This window comes from Eriocheir sinensis, chromosome 53 (assembly GCF_024679095.1).
Source record: "Eriocheir sinensis breed Jianghai 21 chromosome 53, ASM2467909v1, whole genome shotgun sequence".
In the NCBI taxonomy this organism is placed as follows: domain Eukaryota; kingdom Metazoa; phylum Arthropoda; class Malacostraca; order Decapoda; family Varunidae; genus Eriocheir; species Eriocheir sinensis.
In genome coordinates, this window is record NC_066561.1 from 4,260,309 (window position 1) to 4,282,691 (window position 22,383).

The 22,383-nt window shown below is 48.3% G+C and overlaps 2 protein-coding genes across 51 annotated transcripts in view; one reads left to right on the forward strand and one right to left on the reverse strand.

Annotated features, from left to right (window-relative positions):
• The window catches only part of LOC126983113 (junctophilin-1-like), a 51,899-nt gene extending 31,257 nt beyond the window's left edge, over positions 1-20,642 (forward strand). The window contains exons 3-11 of the mRNA XM_050835610.1: positions 6,359-6,531; positions 7,547-7,654; positions 8,545-8,718; positions 14,262-14,420; positions 14,969-15,144; positions 15,377-15,495; positions 15,626-16,527; positions 16,705-16,899; positions 17,102-20,642. Of these exons, the coding sequence (XP_050691567.1) occupies positions 6,359-6,531; positions 7,547-7,654; positions 8,545-8,718; positions 14,262-14,420; positions 14,969-15,144; positions 15,377-15,495; positions 15,626-16,527; positions 16,705-16,899; positions 17,102-17,188 (2,093 nt within the window). The 3' untranslated portion in view covers positions 17,189-20,642. The remainder of the gene's footprint in view (positions 1-6,358; positions 6,532-7,546; positions 7,655-8,544; positions 8,719-14,261; positions 14,421-14,968; positions 15,145-15,376; positions 15,496-15,625; positions 16,528-16,704; positions 16,900-17,101) is intronic.
• On the reverse strand, positions 8,734-14,255 carry LOC126983215 (golgin subfamily A member 6-like protein 6). 50 transcript variants are annotated; one of them, XR_007735668.1, is made up of 6 exons: positions 9,900-14,255; positions 9,600-9,799; positions 9,302-9,351; positions 9,152-9,201; positions 9,002-9,101; positions 8,734-8,951 (listed from the first exon to the last, which is right to left on the reverse strand). XR_007735668.1 is itself a non-coding variant. In XM_050835836.1 (6 exons), the coding sequence occupies exons 1-6, from the start codon at positions 10,304-10,306 to the stop codon at positions 8,775-8,777; spliced, it is 984 nt and encodes a 327-aa protein (XP_050691793.1). In that variant the 5' UTR covers positions 10,307-14,255; the 3' UTR covers positions 8,734-8,774. The 50 variants fall into 50 exon arrangements, 2 of the variants coding, with proteins under 2 accessions (XP_050691793.1, XP_050691794.1); XR_007735654.1 differs by having other exon boundaries at positions 9,302-9,551; XM_050835836.1 differs by having other exon boundaries at positions 9,002-9,201; positions 9,302-9,551; positions 9,600-9,699; positions 10,000-10,099; positions 10,150-14,255.
• Positions 20,643-22,383: the final 1,741 nt, after the last annotated feature.

A 22,383-nucleotide genomic window follows, 5' to 3' on the forward strand; every position in this document is an offset into this window, starting at 1 on the left:
AAACAAAACAAACACCGATGAGGAAGAAGAGGAGAACGAGGAAGAGAAAGATGATGATGAAGAAGAGCAAGTAGAGATAGATGAGGGGGAAGGAGGAAGAGAGGGAAAGATGAAGGGGAGGAGAAAGAAAAAGATGAAAAAAAGGAGGAGGAGAAAGAGAAGGAAGAAGAGGAGAACGAGGAAGAGAAAGATAATGATGAGGAAGAGCAAGAAGAGATAGGGAGAGAGAGAGAGAGAGAGAGAGAGAGAAATGAGAGGAGAAAGAAAAAGATGAAAAAAGAGGAGGAGAAGAAGAAGAAGAAAGAAACCATTATGAAAAGGAAGAAGAGGAGAACGAGGAAGAGAAAGATGATGATGAAAAAGAGTAAGATGAGACTGATGAGGGGGGCAGAGGAAGAGAGGAAGAGATGAAGGAGAGGAGAAAGAAAAATATGAGAAAAAAAGGAGGAGAAGGAGAAGGAAGAAGAGGAGAACGAGGAAGAGAAAGATGATGAGGAGGAAAGGCAAGAAGAGATAGATGATAAATAGGAGAAAGGTGGGAATTTAAAGGGATGCAAGGTGGTTTAATTACGACTGAAACACCTGTGACTACCTGGGAACACCTGAGGAGATATCGTAATGGAAATAGAACGAAATAAAAGGTAAAATCTAACAAAACAAATCCAGAGAAAGAAAAACGGAAAGTAACAAAAATAAAGAAGAGAAATAAAGATAAATGAGAACTTTGACGCTTGATGAAGAGAAATATGCGAAGAGAAGAGACGCTATGGACAGGGAAGGAGGAGGAGAGAAAATCTGAGCATGGACCATAATAAGAAGAGGAAGAGAAGGAAGAGGAACGAAAGGAGGAGAAGAAGGAGGAACTGTAATGAGAAGAGGAGGAGGAGGAAGAGAGGGACAAAAGGAACGCAAGAGGAGGAGGAGAAAAGCGAAAGACGAAAAAGAGACAGACGGAGAGGAGAAAGAGGAGAGGAAGAGAGAAGAGGAACAAGAGGAAGAGGAAGAGAAGGAAGAGAGGGACAAGAGGAAAAGCAAGAGGAGGAGGAGAAAACGAAAGACGAAAAAGAGACAGGAGAGGAAAATGAGGAGACGAAGAGAAAAGAGGAACAAGAGGAGGAGGAGAAAAGCGAAAGAGGAAAAAAGAGACAGAAGGAGAGGCGGAAGAGGAGACGAAGAGAGAAGAGGAACAAGGGGAAAAGGGACTGAGTGAAACAACAGGAAACATTGAATTCGAGAAAGCATAACAGGAAACAGTTACTAATGAGACACCTGTGGATACCTGGTCAGAGAGAGAGAGAGAGAGAGAGAGAAACACAGGTAGGAATACGTGTTCGAAACTTGAAATAACAACCAAAAACACAAAAAAAAAACACGAGGAAACAACAGGTAACACTAAATTAGGAAAGATGTCACAGAAAACACCTTTGGATATCTGTGTCATAAAGAGAAAGAAAACACAGGTAGAAAACGTTATCAAAACCAGAAATAAAACAACGAGACAAACACGAGGAAACAACAGGTAACGCTTAATTAGAAAAAATGTCACAGAAAACACCTTTGAATACCTGTGTCAGAGAGAGAGAAAAAGACAGGTAGGAAACATATTCGACCCTGAAATAAAACACAAACAAAAACAAAACAAGAAAAACACTGGGAGGCAAACAGGAAGCTTCGGAGTCTATAAAAAGAGAATAAAAGAAATAATTGTTAATGGGACAACTGAGAATACCTGAAGACTCCTGGAAATAAAAGAAGTAAACAAAAATAGACAAAATAATTATACCATCTTGGACATCTTCGAATACTTTACCTCCTCCTCCTCCTCATCATCATCATCATCCTTATCCTCCTCCTCCTCTTCATCATCTTCTCTTCCTTCTCTTCCTCTTCTCATTCAAATTCTTGCCCACGATTTCCTCTTCCTCTTCTTCCTCTCTTCCTTCTTTTCTTCCTTCTCGTTATGTTTACTTCCCACGTCTCCCTCTTCCTTCTCCTCTCCCTCCTCCTCCTCCTCCTCATTCTCCTCATTCTCCTTTCGTTCCTCTTCCTTCTTCCTTTTTATCATGCTTCCTGCCCACGTTTTTCTCCTCCTCCTCCTCCTCCTCCTCCTTCTCCTCTTACTTCTCCATTTGTCCCTCTCTTCCTTCTCTTCCTCTCCTCATTACAGTTCAAGCCCACGTTCTCCTCCTCCTCCTCCTTCTCTTGTCTTTCCTCTTATTTCTCTTCCTCTTCTAATTATGGTTCCTACTCTCATTTTCCTCCTCTTCCTCCTACTCCTCCTCCTTCTTTTGTTCCTCTCTTCCTTCTCTTCTTTGTTCTTCTCACTATACTTCCTTCTCACATTTTCCTCCTCTTCCTCCTATTCCTTCTTTTGTTCCTCTTTTCTTTTTTTTCTTCCTTCGTTTCATATGTTTCCTGCCCGTGTTTTCCTTCTCCCTCTTCCTTCCTTCTCTTCTTCCTTCTCTTTATTGTTCCTACCCACGTCTTCCTCCTCCTCCTCCTCCTCCTTCTTCTCTTTCTTTTGTTCCTCTCCTTTTTTTTTTTCTTCCTCCGTTTCATTGTTTCCTGCCCGTGTGTTCCTCCTCACTCTTCCTTCCTACTCTTCTTCCTTCTCTTTATAGTTCCTACCCACGTCTTCTTCTTCCTCCTCCTCCTCCTCCTCCTCCTCTTCCTACTCCTTCTTCTCCTTCTTTTGTTCCTCTCCTTTTTTTTTTCTTCCTTCGTTTCATTATGTTTCCTGCCCGTGTTTTCCTCCTCACTCTTCCTTCCTTCTCTTCTTCCTTCTCTTTATAGTTCCTACCCACCTCTTCCCCCTCCTCCTCCTCCTCCTCCTCCTCCTTTTCGTCCTGACTCAGTAAAACAACAAGAAACATTAGATTCCAAAAACAAAAAGCATTAGATTCGAAAAAAAAGAAGCATTAAATTCAACAAAAAAGTGAAAGGGAACCACCTGCTAATGAGACACTTTGAGCACCTGTCAATACCTGAATATAGAGAGGACACAGGTAATGAAGGGGCGCTGACAGGTGTGTATGGCTACCTGTCAAAAGGGCGTGGGGGGGGGGGTATTCTTCCTCTTCTACTTTCTCCTATTTGTTTTCCTCCTTCTTCCTTCCATGTTCTTTTCTTCTCCTCCTCTTCTTTGTGTTCATCTTCCTCCTTTCCTCCTCCTCCTCATTCTCCTTTTCCTCCTTCTCTTCCTTACTGTTTCTTACCACGTTTCCTCTTCAACATATTTATTTTCCATGTTCTCCTCCTTCTCGTCTTCCTCTTCCTCGTTCTTCTCTTCCTCTTCCTCTTCCCCTCCCAAGTCCTCTTTCTTCTCCTCCTCTTAGTTCCTTTCCGAGTTCTCCTTTTATTCAATACAATTCTTTTCCATGTTCTCTTCCCTTTCGTCCTCCTCCTCTTCTTCCTCCTCCTCCTCCTCCTCTTCCTCCTCCTCCTCCACCTCTTTCTCTTTCTCGTCCTCCCCTCCTTCCTTCTCATCATAGCTTTGTCTCACTTTTTCTTCCTGTTCAACATACTTATGTCCCATGTTTTCCTTTTCTTCCTTCTCTTCCTCTTTCTCCTCTCTTCTTCCTCCTATACCTTTTTTCCTTTTTTTTTTATACCAAGGGAGGCAGTTCAAGGGAAAAAAGCAAAAACATCAATAAAAAAAATAAACGCTGTTCCGGCAAAAGAAAAAATTGAACAAGTGGCCAAAAGAGAGGTCATTTCTGGGTGGAGGCGTCTTGATGTTCCTCTCACGAAAGAGTTCAAGTCGTAGGCAGAAGGAAATACAGACGAAGGGAGGCTGTTTCAGAGTTTACCAGCGGAAGGGATGAAAGAATGAAGATGCTAATTAACTCTTGCATAAGGGATTTGGACAGTATAGGAATGAGCAAGAGTGGAAAGTCGTGTGCAGCGGGGCCGTGGGAGGGAGGGGGGGGAGCATGCAGTTATCAAATTCAGAAGAGCAGTCAGCATGGAAATATCGATAGAAGATAGAGGGGCAACACTGCGGCGGAATTTAAGAGGTTTACGACTGCTAGTAAGAGGAGGGGAGTTGATGAGACGAAGAGCCCTTGACTCCACTCTGTCTAGAAGAGCTGTGTTTGTGGAACCCCCCCCTCACGTGAGATGCATACTCCATACGAGGGCAGACAAGGCCCCTGTATATGGATAGCATCTGGGAGGGGGAAAAGAACTGGTGGAGAGGATACAGAACGCCTCCTTCCCTTCCTCCTCCTCCTCCTCCTCCTCCTCCTTATACCTCCTTTCCGTGTTTCACCTTTTTCAACATTCTTCTTTTCCATTTTCTCGTTTTCTTCCTCTTGTTCCTTGTTCTCCTCCTCCTCCTCCTCCTCCTCCTTTCCACGATTCTTCTTTTTCAACATTCTTCTTTCCTTGTTCTCTTCCTCCTCTTCCTCCTTCGCACCTTCATCTTTTTCAACATTCATCTTTTCCACTTTCTCCTTTTTCCTCTTGTTCCTTGTTCTCTCCCTCCTCCTCTTCCTCCTCGTCCTCTTTCATGTCTTTCTCCCGCCCCACCATCGTCACCCCGCGCGCCAGGTCCATTCTCTGAGCTAAAAGGGAACATCGTGTAAATATTGGGAGGGGAGACGCGAAGGGGAGGAAGGGGGAACTACAGGTGCCAGTCTCGTGTTTACAGTTCACCCCTCCCCCCCTAACCCCTCCCCCCCCTAACTTCCTCCCCTTTCCCCTTCTGAGGTAAACATTCCACTGGGGGTCGGGAAGAAAAAAAAGGGAAGGGGAAACGGGATAGGGAAAGAATGGGGAGGAAAGGGAAGGGGAAAGGAGGAGGAAAGGGGAATGGAATGTTAGGAAGGAGGAGAAGGAGAAAGTGAATGTGGAGTTTGATCCTTTCTGGTGGGGGGGGGGGGGGGGAGGGGGGGAGGGGGCCGTCTTTTTGTACCTGAAGCTTTTTTTATCGTACACATTTCGCGTCTGTGTGTGTGTGTGCGTGTGTATGTGTGTGTGTGCGTGGGGGGTGGAGGAGGGGGGGGGTGAATCTTGTGTTTATATCGATGTAAGTCTGTCTTCTATATGTTCTCCATCTTCTTCTATTCCCTCTTTTCTTCATATTCCCTTTCATCGTTGTTTTCCTCTTCTACTTCCTCTTCCTCTTTTCCTCTTCTTCTTCTTCCCAATTTTTCCACCTCTTTATTCCTTTCTTGTACTCTTGTTTTCTTCCTCTTCCTCCTTCTCCTCCTTCTTCTCTGTCTTCCTCTTCTACCTCTTCTTCCTCGTTTCCTCTTCTTCTTCCCATTTTTTTATCCTCTTTCTTCCTTTCTTGTACTCTTGTTTTCTTCCTCTTCCTCTTCCTCTTTCTCCACCTTCTTCCTCTTCTACCTCTTCCTCGTTTCCTCTTCTTCTGGCTCCTCTTTGCACCTCTTTCTTCCTTTCTTGTACTCTTGTTTTCTTCCTCTTCCTCTTCCTCTTTCTCCACCTTCTTCCTCTTCTACCTCTTCCTCGTTTCCTCTTCTTCTTCCTCCTCTTTGTACCTCTTTTTCTTCCTTTCTTGTACTCTTGTTTTCCTTCTTTTCCTCTTCCTCCTTCTCCACCTTCTTCCTCTTCTACCTCTTCCTCGTTTCCTCTTCTTCCTCCTCTTTGTACCTCTTTTTCTTCCTTTCTCGCACTCTTGTTTTCCTCCTCTTCTTCTTCCTCCTTCACCTTCTTCTCTGCCCCCCCCCCCCCCCCGTCTTCCTCTTTCACCTCCTCTTCCTCGTATTCCTCTTCTTCTTCTTCCCCTTCCTCTTACCTCTTTTTTTTCCTTACTTGTACTCTTGTTTTCCTCCTCTTCCTTCTCCTCCCACGTTTTTTCCTCCTTTCTCTTCATCCCTATTTTTCCCTTCTTGTACTATTGTTTTCCTCCTCCTCCTTCTCCTCCCACTTTTATCCTCCTTTCTCTTCATCCCTATTTTTCCCTTCTTGTACTCTTGTTTTCCTCCTCCTCCTTCTCCTCCCACTTTTATCCTCCTTTCTCTTCATCCCTATTTTTCCCTTCTTGTACTATTGTTTTCCTCCTCCTCCTCCTCCTCCTCCTCCTCTTTTCTGTACTCTTTTCACCTTACTTTCCTAACTTATCCTCTTCCTTTCCTCCTCCTCCTCCTCCTATTATCTCATTCTCACCTTTCTCTCCTTCCTTTCACTCTTGTTTCCCTCCTCCTTTTCCTCACCCTTTCTTATCTTGTTCTCCTCTCACTTTTCTCTCCTTCCTTTCACTCTTCTTTCCCTCCTTCTCTCCTTCCTTTCACTCTTCTTTCCCTCCTTCTCTCCTTCCTTTCCCTCTTGTCTCCCTCCTCCCTTTCCCTCCCCCTTTCTCACCTTGCTCTCCTTCTCCTGTCCTCTCCTCCAGGCACCTACAAGGGCCAGTGGCTGCGGGGTCTGCGTCATGGCTACGGCGTCCGCACTTCCGCACAGTTCAGCCAGGCATCCGTCAGCAGGCCGCGCGCCGCTAACAACCGCGGCTCCACCACCTCGCTGCGATCTGACGGCGCCGGCGACCCATTGGCGGACAGGGACAGGAAGGTGAGGGTAGGATGATGTCTGGGGCCTATCCTCTCTCTCTCTCTCTCTCTCTCTCTCTCTCTCTCTCTCTCTCTCTCTCTCTCTCTCTCTCTCTCTCTCTCTCTCTCTCTCTCTCTCTCTCTCTCTCTCTCTCGTCTTATTCTACTTTTTTCTGCCTTTTTTCTTTCTTTTTTTCCATGCCTTCGCTGTTTTGGGCTCATTTCCTTCTCTCTTTCTTCTTTCTTTCCTTCTTTCTTTCCTTCTTTCTTTCTTTCCTTCATTCTTTCTTTTTTTCTTTCTTTCTGTACACGTCTTCGCTGTCTTGGGCTCATCTTCTTTCTCTTTTTTGTCTTCTTCTTTTTCTTCCTTCTTTCTTTCTTTCTTTCTTTTTTTCTTTCTTTTCACTCATGTCTTTGCTATCTTGAGCTCATTTTCTTCTCTTTTTTGTCTTCTTTTTCTTCTTTCTTTCTTTTTTCCACGTTTTCGCTGTCTTGGGGCCATCTTCTTTCTCTTTTTTGTCTTCTTTCTTTCTTTCTTTCTTTCTTTCTTTCTTTCTTTCCAGGTCTTCGCTGTCTTGGGCCAATCTTGTTCTTTCCTTTCTTTTCTTTGTATTTTCTTTCACCCACGCCCTCGCTGAGTCTTAGGACATCTCTTTACTTTCTTTCTCACTTTCTTACATTTTCTCCATTTCTCTTATTTTGTCTTTCTTTTTCTTCTTCATCATCATCATCATCATCTTCTCCTTCTTCTTCTTCTTCTTCTTCTTCTTCTTCTTCTTCTCCTCTCGCTGTTCATGATATCCCTTCTTCGTGTACTCCTACTATTCTTTTATTATATTTTCTTTTTTTTTTCTTTTCTTTACTTTCTTTTAAAAAAAATTTAATATGATGTTTCCTTCTTAAATATGCCAGATATCACTATTGAATTTGATCTTCTGTCCTTACCTGCCCAAAAGTTTCCCGGTAAAGTCCAGCATTTTCACACCTGAGCCAAGTACATGAACTCACCTGTCTCGTGTGTTCGTGTGTGTGTGCAGGTGGACGATGGGCGCGGCGGATTCGTGCTGCGGGCGAGAAGCGACGAGGTGCCACGGCGGAGGGGCAGCCTCGTCGAGAGCTCCAGCAACATCAAGAAGGTGTTCAAGGTGAGGAGGAGGAGGAGGAGGAGGAAGAGGAGGAGGAGGAGGAGATGGAGGAGCAGGATTCTTTTTTTAGGAGCAGCGAGTAGCGGGCTTATTTTATTATTGTTTCCTTTTTTGTGCCCTTGAGCTGTCTCCTTTATTGTAAAAAAAAAAAAAAAGAGGAGGAGGAAGAGGAGGAGGAAATGGATGAGGAAGATATGGCGGAGGAGGAGGAGATGAAAGAGGAGATGCATTATGGATTGAATATTTGTAAGAATTGTCGATTTCCTACAACATTCATGCATTATACATCTCGAGTATTTGTCAGAAGTTTAAGTCTTATACAATATGAATGCGTTATGTATTGAGTGTTCGTAAGTACTGTCAATCTTCTCTAACATCCGTGCATAACATCTTGAGTACTTGTCAGCATTTTAAGTTTATACAGTATGGATGTTTTCTGCGTTGAGTATCTGTAAGCATTCTAAGAGCTGTACAATATGGATGCGATCTGTGTTGAGCATTTATATAGCATTCAAAGTGTCATACAATATAGTTGCATTCTGTGTCAGCATTTTAAGTTTATACAACATGGATGCTGTCTGCGTTGAGTATCTGTAAGCATTCTAAGAGCTGTACAATATGGATGCGATCTATGTTGAGCATTTGCAAGCATTCAAAGTGTCATACAATATAGATGCATTCTGTGTTGAGTGTTCATAAGATCCCTTGGTGTGTTGTGTTGGCCGTTGTGCTGAGTGTTGCTGAGGTTATAAGACTCGTTTCCACACAGGGGCTGAAGATGCGGTACAATATAGATGCATTCTGTGTTGAGTGTTCATAAGATCCCTTGGTGTGTTGTGTTGGCCGTTGTGCTGGGTGTTGCTGAGGTTATAAGACTCGTTTCCACACAGGGGCTGAAGATGCGGCGTCAGCGGAGCACGGGTGACATCCAGACCGGCCGACCATCAGGCTCCATCCGCTCGACGGGTTCCTCCGCTTCCTGGATGTCCACCGATTCAGGGCAGTCGGCGTACACAACCGGTGACGTGCATGACGAGGGATCCAACGCCTCCTTCATCATCGAGGTAGGGTTGGTACGTGTAGCTGGAGGTGCCGCTGCGGTCCCCTCCCCTCCTGCAACTCACCCTGGCCGCCGTCTGTAGCGCCGCACCGTAGTTGCCGTCCGCACCAGCTTCTGTGAGATGTTCCGGCGGGTGACGCGGGGATAGACGTCCACACAAGGGAGAGGAGAAGAGAGGGAGAGTAGAGAGAGGATGGGAGAGTGTCTGATCTCTCTCTCCATCTCTCTCTTCTCCACCTCCTATGTCCTCTCTTCCTGATCTCTCTCTCCATCTCTCTCTTCTTCACCTCCCATGTCCTCTCTTCCTGATCTCTCTCTCCGTCTCTCTCTTCTTCACCTCCTATGTCCTCTCTTCCTGATCTCTCTCTCCATCTCTCTCTTCTCCACCTCCTATGTCCTCTCTTCCTGATCTCTCTCTCCGTCTCTCTCTTCTTCACCTCCCATGTCCTCTCTTCCTGATCTCTCTCTCCGTCTCTCTCTTCTTCACCTCCCATGTCCTCTCTTCCTGATCTCTCTCTCCGTCTCTCTCTTCTCCATCTCCCATGTCCTCTCTTCCTGATCTCTCTCTCCATCTCTCTCTTCTCCACCTCCTATGTCCTCTCTTCCTGATCTCTCTCTCCATCTCTCTCTTCTCCACCTCCTATGTCCTCTCTTCCTGATCTCTCTCTCCATCTCTCTCTTCTCCACCTCCCATGTCCTCTCTTCCTGATCTCTCTCTCCGTCTCTCTCTTCTCCATCTCCCATGTCCTCTCTTCCTGATCTCTCTCTCCATCTCTCTCTTCTCCACCTCCTATGTCCTCTCTTCCTGATCTCTCTCTCCATCTCTCTCTTCTCCACCTCCTATGTCCTCTTCCTGATCTCTCTCTCCATCTCTCTCTTCTCCACCTCCCATGTCCTCTCTTCCTGATCTCTCTCTCCGTCTCTCTCTTCTCCACCTCCTATGTCCTCTCTTCCTGATCTCTCTCTCCATCTCTCTCTTCTCCACCTCCTATGTCCTCTCTTCCTGATCTCTCTCTCCGTCTCTCTCTTCTCCACCTCCTATGTCCTCTCTTCCTGATCTCTCTCTCCATCTCTCTCTTCTCCATCTCCTATGTCCTCTCTTCCTGATCTCTCTCTCCGTCTCTCTCTTCTTCATCTCCCATGTCCTCTCTTCCTGATCTCTCTCTCCATCTCTCTCTTCTCCACCTCCTATGTCCTCTCTTCCTGATCTCTCTCTCCGTCTCTCTCTTCTCCACCTCCTATGTCCTCTCTTCCTGATCTCTCTCTCCGTCTCTCTCTTCTTCACCTCCCATGTCCTCTCTTCCTGATCTCTCTCTCCATCTCTCTCTTCTTCACCTCCCATGTCCTCTCTTCCTGATCTCTCTCTCCGTCTCTCTCTTCTCCACCTCCTATGTCCTCTATTCCTGATCTCTCTCTCCATCTCTCTCTTCTCCACCTCCTATGTCCTCTCTTCCTGATCTCTCTCTCCGTCTCTCTCTTCTCCACCTCCTATGTCCTCTATTCCTGATCTCTCTCTCCATCTCTCTCTTCTCCATCTCCCATGTCCTCTCTTCCTGATCTCTCTCTCCATCTCTCTCTTCTTCACCTCCCATGCCCTCTTTTACCTCTCTCTTCCTCTCTTCCCTTGAACAACAAATTCCTCTTCCCTCTCCTCCCAACCTCTTGCTCTTCCTCTCTTCAGTCCTTCACACCTCATCTTCCTCCTCCTCCTCCTCCTCTTCTGTACAAGGGATGAAGAGGAGGCTAGAGAAGAGAGGTAAAGAGAAAAGAGGAAGTGTTTGAGCTCTCGTTTTCTTTCTCTTTCTCTCTCATCTCTTTCCTCTTCCTCTCCACGGTGACACTCAGGGGTGGAGAGAAGGGAGGAAAGGAGGAGAAGAGAGAAGAGAAAGTGTTTGATCTCTCTCTCTTTATCTCTTACTCTCCTCTTCTCTCTTCTTCTGTCTCTCCTTTCCCCACACGTTCTCCTCCTCTGTCTCCTCTTTAACCTTCCTCTTCTTCTTCCTTAAACCACTCTTTCCCTTCCTTCCCCAACCCATTCCTCTATCCGTTCCTCCTCTTCCTCATCCTCCTCCCCTCCCACACCCCTTTCGTCTTCCTCTTAATTAACAAACACACACACACAAAAAAAAAAAACACCGTCTCTCCCTCTCTTCCTCCAACCCATTTCTCTTCCTGTTCCATTCTCATCCACCTTCTCTTCTTCCCCTCCCACATCCCTCCTCACCTGCCCACATAAACACAGACATAAATCACCTGACAGCAATGAACGTCCCTGTATGTGTGTGTGTGTGTGTGTGTGTGGGTCTGTCCTCCGAGTCCCCGCCGCCCGCCCGCCGTTGCTTCTGGCCTCAGCGTACGACCTAACACACGCATCTCCTCCCCGCTAGCTCCTGTCTGCCGTGCTTGAGGCCTCGAGGCGATAACCGATAGAGGGAAGGGGGATAGGGTTGTCTTTGGGGGTAACTGTTCCATTCTCCTTCTCTTTCTGTCTATCTCTTTATCTCTCCCTTCCTCTTCCTCCGCTATAACCGATAGAGGGAAGGGATAAGGTTATCTTTGGGGGTAACTGCTCCATTCTCCCTCTCTTTCTCTTCCTGTCTATCTCTTTATCTCTCCCCTTCTCTTCCTCCTCTATCTCCCTTTAGGTCTCTTTTTTCTCACCCTCTCTGCCTTTCTCCCTCTTTCCTTTACATTTCTTTATCTCTCCCCTTCTCTTCCTCCTCTATCTCTCTTTAGGTTTCTTTTTTCTCACCCTCTCTGTCTTTCCCCCTCTTTCGTTTACATTTCTTTATCTCTCCCCTTCTCTTCCTCCTCTATCTCTCTTTAGGTCCCTTCTTCCTCGCCCTCTCTGTCTTTCCCCCTCTTTCCTTCCATTTCTTTATCTCTCCCCTTCTCTTCTTCCTTTCTCTTCTTTCTCACCCTCTCTGCCTTTCCCCCTCTCTCTCCTTTCCCGGCTATAGCGAAATCTTGATCCATAGTGTTATATGTTCGTTCCCCGTAGACTTGAGTGATTGGCTGCAAGGCTGGCTCTGAGTAGTGTGCCTCTCTGTCTGTCTGTGCCTCGGCCGTGTTGCTACGTAGAGAGACTGTAGCTTCGTGTCTTGATTGCCAGTTAGTGCTTGTCCGTTGAGCGCTGTGAATGGTTGCTGGCTAGTGGTTGCTGTTATCGCTGTTGTTATCGCTGTTGTTATCGCTGTTGTTGTTTTATGTAGTTTTATTAAGCGGTAATGTTTGTTCCTGTTTGAATGAATGTTTTGTTGTTGTTGTTGTTTGTTGCTGCCCACTAGTCTTGTTTGATTTGCATATTTTTATTCTAACTTAGATCCAATAGGTAAGATTTTTTTACTGTTATGAATAAGTGATTTTTTCCATAAATGTCAACTTTATATATATATTTTTTTTATGAAAGAAGAATTTTGTTTCTTTGCATATACACATGAAGTTGATATATTTTTTCACGAAACCGACTGTAGTTTTTTCTTCTGGTTTCATAAATTAAGGTTTCATTTTTTTCACGCGTTTAGGGTAAAGAGTTTTTTTTTTAGAACAGGTGCATTTCTTCTTCTTTATGAATCCTGTATTTTTTTTCTTTGTAGCATAGTACACTCATATAGTTTTTCACTTATGAATGATAAAATGAATGAATAATGAGTAGAATAAGATTTTTTTCGCTTATGAATGAATGTCTTAGTTTCTTCTCCAAACACAGCCATAGTTTACATATTTCTTCAATATTCTCTTTATTAGTGATTTTTATTTATTAATTTATTTATCTATTTATTTATTTTTTGCACTTCAATCTTTAGTATATATCATCTTTTATGAATGAATGACTAGTTTCAGACACTCACACACTTAGTATAAGCATATATTTTTTTTTATGGGAACAACTGTAACTTTATTTTTAGGAAGTAATGTTTTCCTCTCGCACACACTTTCCCTTTCTCACCAAGTTGTGGATGGCAATGACTTGTACAGGTGTGGTCTGCGTCGTTAGTGTTAGAGGCGCAGCAGGTGAGTGAGTCGCAGGTGGAGTTAGGTGATGTAAGATTTCCATTCCGTTGAGGCCAATGAACCGATTTCGACAAGATGACCCCCACTCCCAACGCCACCAGAAGCCGTCCCTCGCGTCCTCTGCGGTGCTAAGTAACCCTTCATCGTAAACTCTTGCACTCGAATTTTTGTCACGTCACGAACCCACAAACCGACAAGGAGGCCGATCCACTGTGGGTCTTGATTCTTCTCCTCACCCAAGCAAGGGGTTCGCAGTGGGACTCAATGCCTCCTGGTTCTCCTTCCCTCTCCGTCACTCCTTCATTCACCCTCACTCTCCTTCTCTTCTCGTTTTGCGGACTTTAAGGACACGTGTTAACATCCTCAGGTGGGGTATCCTTTGCTCCACATCCTATCCCTCCTATGTTCCAATATCTTGAAGGACTCCTGGTGGTATCCTTTGGTATTCCTTTATTACCCGTCTTTCAAACTTTAAGGATTCATGTTGACCTTCTCTTGAGCTTCCTACTCCTCATCCTATCCTTCCTATGTTCTAATATCTTGAAGGACTCCTGGTGGTATCCTCTGGTTGTCCTGTATTGCCCGTCTTTCAAACTTTAAGGATTCATGTTGACCTTCTCTTGTGCTTCCTACTCCTCATCCTATCACTCCTAAGTCCTATTATCTCTGTAGGACGCGTAATGATACCCTTTGGTGGTCATATTCCCCTTGTGTTTCGAACTTAAAGGACTGGTGTTGACCTCTTGTGCTTCTTTACTCGTCATCCTATCACACCTACGTCCTGGTATCCCTGAAGGACTCTTGGTATCCTTGCTTGGTGATCCTTTACTCTTCTTGGTGACTTTCCTTTGGTGCTTCTTAACTCCCTGAAGGACTCTCGGTATCCTTATTTGGTGGTCCTTTACTCCTCGTCATCGTATCCCTGAAGGACTCTTGGTATCCTTTCTTGGTGATCCTTTACTCCTCTGTGGGACTTTCTTTTGTTGTTCCTTTACTCCTCGTCATCGTATCCCTGAAGGACTCTTGGTATCCTTGCTTGGTGATCCTTTACTCTTCTTGGTGACTTTCCTTTGGTGCTTCTTAACTCCCTGAAGGACTCTCGGTATCCTTATTTGGTGGTCCTTTACTCCTCGTCATCGTATCCCTGTAGGACTCTCGGTATCCTTGCTTGGTGATCCTTAACTCCGCTGTAGGACTTTCTTTTGTTGTTCCTTTACTCCTCGTTATCGTATCCCTGTAGGACTCTCGGTATCCTTGCTTGGTGATCCTTTACTCCTCTTTAGAACTTTTTTATTGTTCCTTTACTCCTCGTTATCGTATCCCTGTAGGACTCTCGGTATCCTTGCTTGGTGATCCTTTACTCCTCTTTAGAACTTTTTTATTGTTCCTTTACTCCTCGTCATCGTATCCCTGAAGGACTCTTGGTATCCTTTCCCCATTGGTGCTGTGTCGGCCAGTCGCTCCTTCACGGCCTTCCTCATGGGTGCCGGTCCTGTCCTCCGCCCCGCCCCTAACACGCCCTCACACCCGCAGGACGAGCAGCTGGACGCCAACGTGGTGGAGACCTACACGGGCGAGTGGAAGAACGACAAGCGGACAGGTTTTGGCGTGTCCGAGCGAACCGACGGCCTCAAGTACGAAGGCGAGTGGTACAACAACAAGAAGTACGGCTACGGCGTCACCACGTTCAAGGTGAGGCGGCGCTACGGTGCTCTTGACCTCTTCCTTTTTTTCTCCTTTTTTTCCCTCCTCCAGATCCTCCCTTGACTGGTTCATGAGCACTAATCGCTGTCTTGTCCATGGAGGTAGGATTAGTCCTACCTCCATGGTCTTGTCTGTCTGTCTTTTCTTGTCTGCTTTTGACCTCTTCCCTTTTTTTCTCCCCCCCCCCCCCTTTTATTATTTTATTTTATTTATTTATTTTTTTATTTTTTTATTTATTTATTTTTTTTTTTTTTTGCTTTTTTCCCCCTCCTCCAGATCCTCCGATGACTGGTTCAGGAGCACTAATCGCTGTGTTGTCTCTTGGGTTGTCTCTCGTGTTTGTGGCAGCAAGAAATCGTTTCAATCAGTTTCTGTATTGTTTTCCCACATCTTTTGCGATAACAATGTCAATGCCTTTATTTTTGGGATGTGCTAGCGTTAGTTATGTTGCTTTCCTGCTGTGTTTTCTTGTTTATTCTCGTGATGACTGATTTCTGGACGAAAATGAAGTTCTTGCCTTCTTTCTCCACGTGTAGGACGGCTCAAAGGAGGAAGGTAAGTACAAGAACAACGTCCTCATCACCTCCAACAAGAAGAAGCACGTGTTCCTCATACGCTCCGCCAAGTTCCGCGAGAGGATCGACGCCGCTGTGGCCGCCGCCCAGCGAGGAGCCAAGATCGCCATGCAGAAGGAGGACATCGGCATCTCTCGGTGAGTGGGAGGTGGAGGGCAGGCGGCAGTGGGGTGGGGCCTTAGTGGAGAGTGACTGTAGCAGAGGGAGGGGCCAGAGAGGGGCCAAGAATGGGTGTTTGCGGTAAAGAGGCGATGGGGGTGTTGGCGCTCTTTGGTCAGGGAGTGTCTGGACCTTGTCAAGTGAAGCATTGAGGTGCTGTTTGCCCGATGTGTCCGGAATCACGGAACCATAACCCTGTCTCTTGTGCAGGACCGCCACAGCCCGCGGGAAGGCCGAGCAGGCAGACATCGCGGCGGCCCACGCGAGGAACGACTCAGACATGGCCAGGATCTTCGCCAAACAGTTCGCGCCGGACTTCCACCAGCCAGGTGGGTGTGGCCCCTGTGTGGCAGGGATGATTTTTTTGTGGGGGGGTTGTTTTGTTTATTGGTTTGTTTTTCCAACGCGTGACACTGTCCGGCGTGCCACTCGTGACCGATGGACTATCTCCCCTCGCAGGTATTGACGGGCTCAAGGCCAAGATGGAGGCCCGCGGCGGACAGGCCGACTTCAGCAAGCTGCCCCCGGCTAAGCCCCGTGACGAGAATGCGGGACACCGCTCCCAGTCCATGTACGTGCGCGGTGGCGTCGATGACTACATGAACCGCGGCGACGCATTGGCGACCCAAGAAATGGACCCCTCCTCCCCACCCCCGGGTGGCGGCCTCACCAACTTTGACCCCAGGAACCAGATGGCCCAGGGCGACTTTGGTGGCGTGCCGCCCCGCCGCACCTCCGTCAACCCCGGCTTCAACAGCTCCCAGCCACAGCTGGGCGAGCCCATGGGCAACGCCGTGGACCAGGGCCGCTCGTCAGTGCGCGGCCCTGGCAGGTCAGGCGGCAAGGGCGGCCAAGACTACAGCTTCTCCTCCGCTGTCTTGAACGACCGACTGGACCACTACAACAGGCCGCCGTCCCGCGCCCCATCCCGCGACAGGTCGGTGGACAGGTTTACTTCGCGCGGCCAAACGCCGGTGCCGCCGGAGCTGATCAACCCGAGATCCCGCGCCCCTTCGGCCCAGCGCACCACCGGCTCGGCCGCCCAGGACTGGACTCCCGACTCGGGCGTGTACGAGGACGAGGCGGTGGCGCCCGTCAGCGGCAGCTCCCGGCGATCATCACGGCCGGCGTCCATCATCTCTGGCGAGGCTCCGCCCCTCACCGGCAACGGCTCGGTGGGCGGCAGCTTCAATATTCCCTACAGCATCCCAGCCACGCAGCAGGAAGCAGAGAAGATCCTACGACAACGTGCCTGCGGCCAGGAAATCCCCTCATGTCCCCCCACCCCTGGCCAGGGCACTGTCAAGCGCACTGAGTCCCTCTACATCAACCCCATTGTGCGGCGCCAGGCACAGGTCAAGGTAAGCTGACACTTGTACCCCATGTTCAGGTGAGTCCTGCGGAATTCCCAACCAGCACGTTATCGGTCAGGTAATGCTAACAAAACATCCTGTTTACTTGTTGAAAGTCACCCATGTGCAGAGAAAAGTATTTCCATGTTCTTGCTCTACCTGACTAAGCTGCGTCCCCTCCCACAGACTGCCCCTCCACCTGCAGCCTTGAAGAGGAAGAAGTCCCTACCCGACGCCCAGGCGCTGCCGGTGAACCTTATGTCCCGCGAGGAGGCGGCGGTTCTCAGTTCGGCCCAAAGGCACGAGGTGCGTCGCCAGGCTGAGGAGGCGGCGATCTATCGCGCAAACCCGCTCCTCTACCTCACCAGTCCAGCTGTCCAGGTGAGTCCAGACCGAACAAGACCACTGAAAACTCTGTTTTGGCTAAAATATTGAAGTTTTAGGGTAAATCTGTGATACATCTAGCCTTTAGAAACTCTCTCAGACGCCTCCCCCTCCCAACACCTCCCGCCCCATACACAAACCATGTGCCGCCATGTTGGTGTTCTCGGCTCGGTGGCTGGATGCTCCTTTCCCCCCGCAGGACTGGTTCTCCCGACAGCGACTGGTCATGCTCATTCTCTTCCTCAACTTGTCGCTGGCACTGATGTTCTTCAAGTTGTTGTCGTAGCAGCCAGCGAGGCCGCGGGTTCTTCAGGCCGCTGTCAGAGCTGCCGCGTGAGAGCCGCGCCCGCCGCAGCCCACCCTCAGGGAGTGCCCCAGCAGCAGCAACAGCAGCAGCAGCCCTGGGCACCCCAACAAGTCGGCCGCCGCCTGTGCCTTCCTCAGCAGACTACGCCTGCGTCCTGCCTGCTCACGTGTGCTGTCAGAATCTCTATTTTGTTATGGTTCGTGCCACGTCCTGCCGCCCAAGTGTGAGCCGTCCTTTTGTACCACCGCCGCCGCCGCCGCCGCCGCTGCCGGTGTCGTGAGGCAGCCGGCCGGTGCTCCGCCGCTCTGGCTGGCTGACCGAGCTGACCCGTGCGGCGCGGGGCTGAGGAGGGGGTAAGGCAGAAGGGAATGGGAAGAGGAGGAGGAAGGAGCCAACTCTCAGACTGCAAGGAAGATCTTGTGCAAACACTGACTGAGCAGCTCTTGTCCCAAGTGGAGTGTTTTGGCTGTGCCTCATTTCCTTCGTCACCTGACCACAGACTCACTACGACGGGGCCACTGTACAGTAATGCATCTTTTGCTACCACAGCGTCGTGGCCTCCGCCACCCCGACTCCTGCGAGACTCGGGGTGCCGGGGGTCACCGGCCCCGCCCACCATCATTTGCCGTAATTGCATAATAGGCACTAGATTTTCTACCCACCTATGGTACTATTTGTGAAGTTCAGTACAGATTTATACTAATGTAATTTCTAGTACTGGTTAATTTTTTAAATGTATAATTCTCTGCCTCACATGACAGAGGTCATATTGACTTCTGTCTCGAGGTATGTACAGCGGACGATCGTCTGAACCACTCTAGTCCCTGAGAGCCTCGAGGAGACGCGCCGGGCGGCAGGGACCCCGCTGGGGACACCGATGCGGCTGTGCCCCGGTGGGTGCCTGGCAGCCCTCGCGGGGGTACAAGGCAAGGCATGCAGGCGCGCGTGCTGGTGCGGCAGGGACGCCCTTGCCCCCCCGCCCTGCGCCACGGGCGTGGGGCGGACACACGCCTGGAGGTCACGCCACTCATCCTCACCTCATACTCTGTTTTTTTTTTACAAGCTCAAAACGTTAGCTCCCACCACTGACTATGTTGCTCTGCATAATATTGAAAGTTTTGTACTCATTCATGTGATTTACAGTTAAACACAACTTTTGTAATGCACGGTGCAGGGCCTCGCCCGCCGGGCCTGGGGCTCAAGTATTACAGTCTTGTGGGCCTCCACCTGTTACTCAGCCTAGTCATGCGGATTTAGTTTTCATAGGAGGCAGTTAGTTGTTATTTTTGCTAATTTGTAGTTTAGTCAAGTTGTTGAACAGACGAGCCTCGTTTTGATCTCCAGCAGCCGCGGGCCGCATGCCTTGTGTTCAGCGCGACTCGCGGCGCCGCTGCTGCACGCCTCCACAGCGGCCGTGCAGCCCACAACACTTGTAATGAACCGACGCCAAACACCACCCGCCGGCCACACTCCCGGGGAGAGACGCAACACTCAGGCCCCAGCGCTCCTTGCTGCACTATAGCAGGTCACCACTCTCGCCTCGGCGGAGCTCTTCCTCTACACCAACGAATCTCGTTGCTGCCCCGCGGAACGTTTAGTGTGTGTCCCCGCACACTGGTGAAGCCGTGAAGGCCATTCCTGTCAGCAACGACGACCGCGTCTCCCTTGTGTTGACACCACGCCTCTTCCGTACGAAAATCGACACAATACAAATGAGTGCCTTGCAGGATGTGACAAACTCTCGGTCTAGCTGAAGCTCCGTGAGCTGGCCCGAGCTGGCGAAAGAGGATGGTGAGGGACAACCTTCGTGCTAGGTAACAAAATTATGTATGGTAAATTGACTCATAATTACCAATTTCCTGTGGAATATGAACTCCATGGGAAACTTGAGTCCGTGTGTTTCTGATGCAGCCACTGACACCAGCCGCGCCCCGCCGGGCTAGTGCGCCTGAGGCTGAGGGTCCCTGACAGTCAAGGGACCCAAATGATGATGCTCTGCCAGCTCAGCGGCCACCACGCCACCGGTGCCGCGCGTCCCGACGCCCGGACACGCCCGTGTCGGGCCGCCTCGTGTTTGACCCAGTATTACCACGCCGCTACCTTCCCTCACCACAAGTTGTTAAGAGGACTTGAATCTGGAACTCTCGTCATTTCAATCGTGTCGCTCCTCCTTGAAGTAATCACCTCGTCAGTAAATGAGTCTTAATTTTACATCTCATTCTTTTGATACAAATTCATGTACGAAGTACAGTCCAGGATGGACATCTGGATGTGTCCTGCCCAAGTCCAGCACAACACTGAACCCACATGAACATGAGGACCACACAGCAACACATCACACAACACAGACAAACACGGCAATGCAATGCAGCAGCAGCAGCACACAACACAGCTTCATTGTCAGCGGCAGGCAACACTACCAACCGAGTGCCACGCCCCGCTGCAGCGCCACATGTGGTTCTGTGTCACACAGAGCACTCGCACAAGGGAGTCCCCGCAAGGAGTACTGGGGGCCGAGGGCGATACACCCCGCGACCAGCCACACCCCGGGAGCAAGTAACACAAAGATTATCTGGAGAGAAAAGGTTCAGTGCTATTCTTCATCGTGCACGTCACCTCAGCGGCTGAGTGGAGGCGGGTCAGCTGTTCCCCGGGGCTACGTGCAGCAGCAGCAGCAGCAGCACGTGTGCTGAGCAGTGCCACTGTATACACTAATGATATAGTGTTGTAACAGCTACACACTTGTTTGAACTTTTTTATCAAGAACAGTATCCAAACGAAGGTTCCTTTTTCTAAAGGAAAATTTGTTTTGCTGTATGACAAGGAGAAAAGACGTTTTGTGAGGGTGTTGTTGAGGGAATTAAAAGGTATTTATGGAAGGTTTTCTAAAGTACTGTTACGATTTCATTCGCATTCGCTCGACATGACAAAACTGTTTTGAATGTTATCATGTGCATACTTATGTCCACACTGCACGCATTTCATTTTGGTTACGGAAAAGAAAAGAAAAATGTTTAATCTTTCAACAAAAAATGACTTATCATGCCTTGAACATAAAATGCAGATTTATATATTTTCATTGGGAAGGTGAAGATTAGGTTGAAAAATTTATACAAGACCCAATCAGTCGCTACAGTGCGGAGTGGAGATGTGTAGGAGTACATGGTGGACAGCCCCCCTCCCCCCCCACCCTGCGTCCCTCTCCCTTCTTGATCTCGGAGGCCAGCCAGGACCCCCCCCACCCCCCTACCCTCGCCGGCCACCCCACAGGTCCTCTCAGGGCTTGGAAGACGACACGATATTTCTGACCTTGTTTTGTTTGGTGACCATTTTTTGATTTTGCGCGACCATGAAACACACACACACACACACACACACACACACACACACACACACACACACACACACACACACACACACACACACACACACATGTAAAGAACAATGTATGATAAAATAGTTTCTAAAGACGGGACATTACAAACTTGATTCAATCCAATAAAAATACAATTAGGTAAACACACACACACACACACACACACACACACACACACACACACATACACACACAGACACACACACACACACACACACACACACAGTGGTTATATATATAGTCTTCAATGCACTTGGAAGACTTTTTTTTTTATCTATATATGATTTCTTGGCAACTACGAAAAAAAAAAACTGGTATACTACGAATCTACGACTACTTCGACTACTACTACTATTACGACGACGACGACGACCGCAGAGCAGGTTTTTTTGTAACTATACGCATACATACTTTTTTTTTCTTCACCGCTTGTTTCGAGGTTCTAATGTTTTGGCCCTGTCAGTCATGAGCATGTGCTTGTATATCTTCTTCCCGTTGTTCTGTGCGCCGTGCCAGCGAGTGGGTCCCGGTCCGTGGTTACCATCCCTCACTCTGGTCATCACCCCACACACTCACCACCAAGGAGCCTACAGGGTTACACGCCCCAGGATCCTTGCTCACCACCCATCCACATCACGCTCCCCTCACCCCCGCCCGCCCCGCCCCGCCCCGCCCCGCCACCCAAGTCTTCATCTCCACGTTCCTTCAGGGTTGGCTATCTTGTGGAGTCTCGGTGAGTCCACTTCCCAGGTGAAGAGTTGAAGGGAGCCCATTACGATCTGATTAGCCCTATGCACTTTTACAATGGATTGGACAGTGGAGGCTGTGTGTGTGAAATTGTTAATACAATGTTGTTCCTTTAATAAAACCAAAACACTCTTGGTATTTGATTCATCCTTTTTTCTTTTTTTTTTCTTTTAAAGCCCCTGCCACACATTCGCAACTCAAGGGTTGACCGCGGCGTGACTCAAGGGCGTAACGCATTCCTTCATCGACCTTCCCTTGATTCGCCTCCAGAGCATGGACTCTTGGAGCGTTCATAAGCCGCTGGCACAACCCATCGTGCCGCTTGATTTTTTGACGGGCGTTTTAAATAAGTGTGCACCTCACAACTTGCCAGATTCCACGTCACAGTTGCGCCGCAGTCGGAAGTGTCGTAGATCGGTCATGAAGAAGCCTTAGCTCAATCAGATACTTTGTCGGATGCTTTGTGATGCGGTCGTAGCGCGTTGTGATACAGCCGTAGTTTTTCTATGGTGATTTCACTTACGATTAAGTCCTCGACGTCTGCAGCCTGAATGCAAAAAGAGGGATTTCGGAGGTGTGAGATTGTGGGTGGGACGCAGGTGAAGTCCATGGCGATGCGCTGGGTGTCCGTGGCGTTTCAGGGGTGCTATGCCCCCTCCCCCATCAGTATTAACTTCCGTTTGTCGGTCGGTCAGGGGTATGGTGGGGAAAACACAATAGCGTTGCGCAGTCGTGTTGCGTTCGTAGGCGGTCGTGTCATGGGAGACAGCTAGGACACAACTTTCGCGCCGCGATCGACCCTTGAGTCACGAAGGTCACCGTGAGTCGGAGTGTGTGCCAAGGGCTTCACCCTCCTGCGCTGAGTGCTCCTTCATGTATCCTAAAGACCCACCCGTGATATCTAATATATTCTCTTATTTATTTGTTCTAGTAGTGTTCTTTGCAAATCCCTTAAAATATCGGATCTTCAATTTATTCTGCCATTTAAATTTTAGAATGTAGATGTTTTCAAATATCCAAGGGTATTCCTAGTTAATGAATTATACTGTTC

Coding starts and splice junctions, on each gene's coding strand:
- LOC126983215 (XM_050835836.1), bottom strand. CDS start 10,306: ATGGGAGGTGAAGAAGAGAGAGATGGAGAGAGAGATCAGGAAGAGAGG. Junction 9,700..9,999: donor AGGAAGAGAGGACATGGGAG/GTGAAGAAGAGA, acceptor AGGACATAGGAG/GTGGAGAAGAGAGAGATGGA. Junction 9,552..9,599: donor AGGAAGAGAGGACATGGGAG/GTGGAGAAGAGA, acceptor AGGACATAGGAG/GTGGAGAAGAGAGAGATGGA.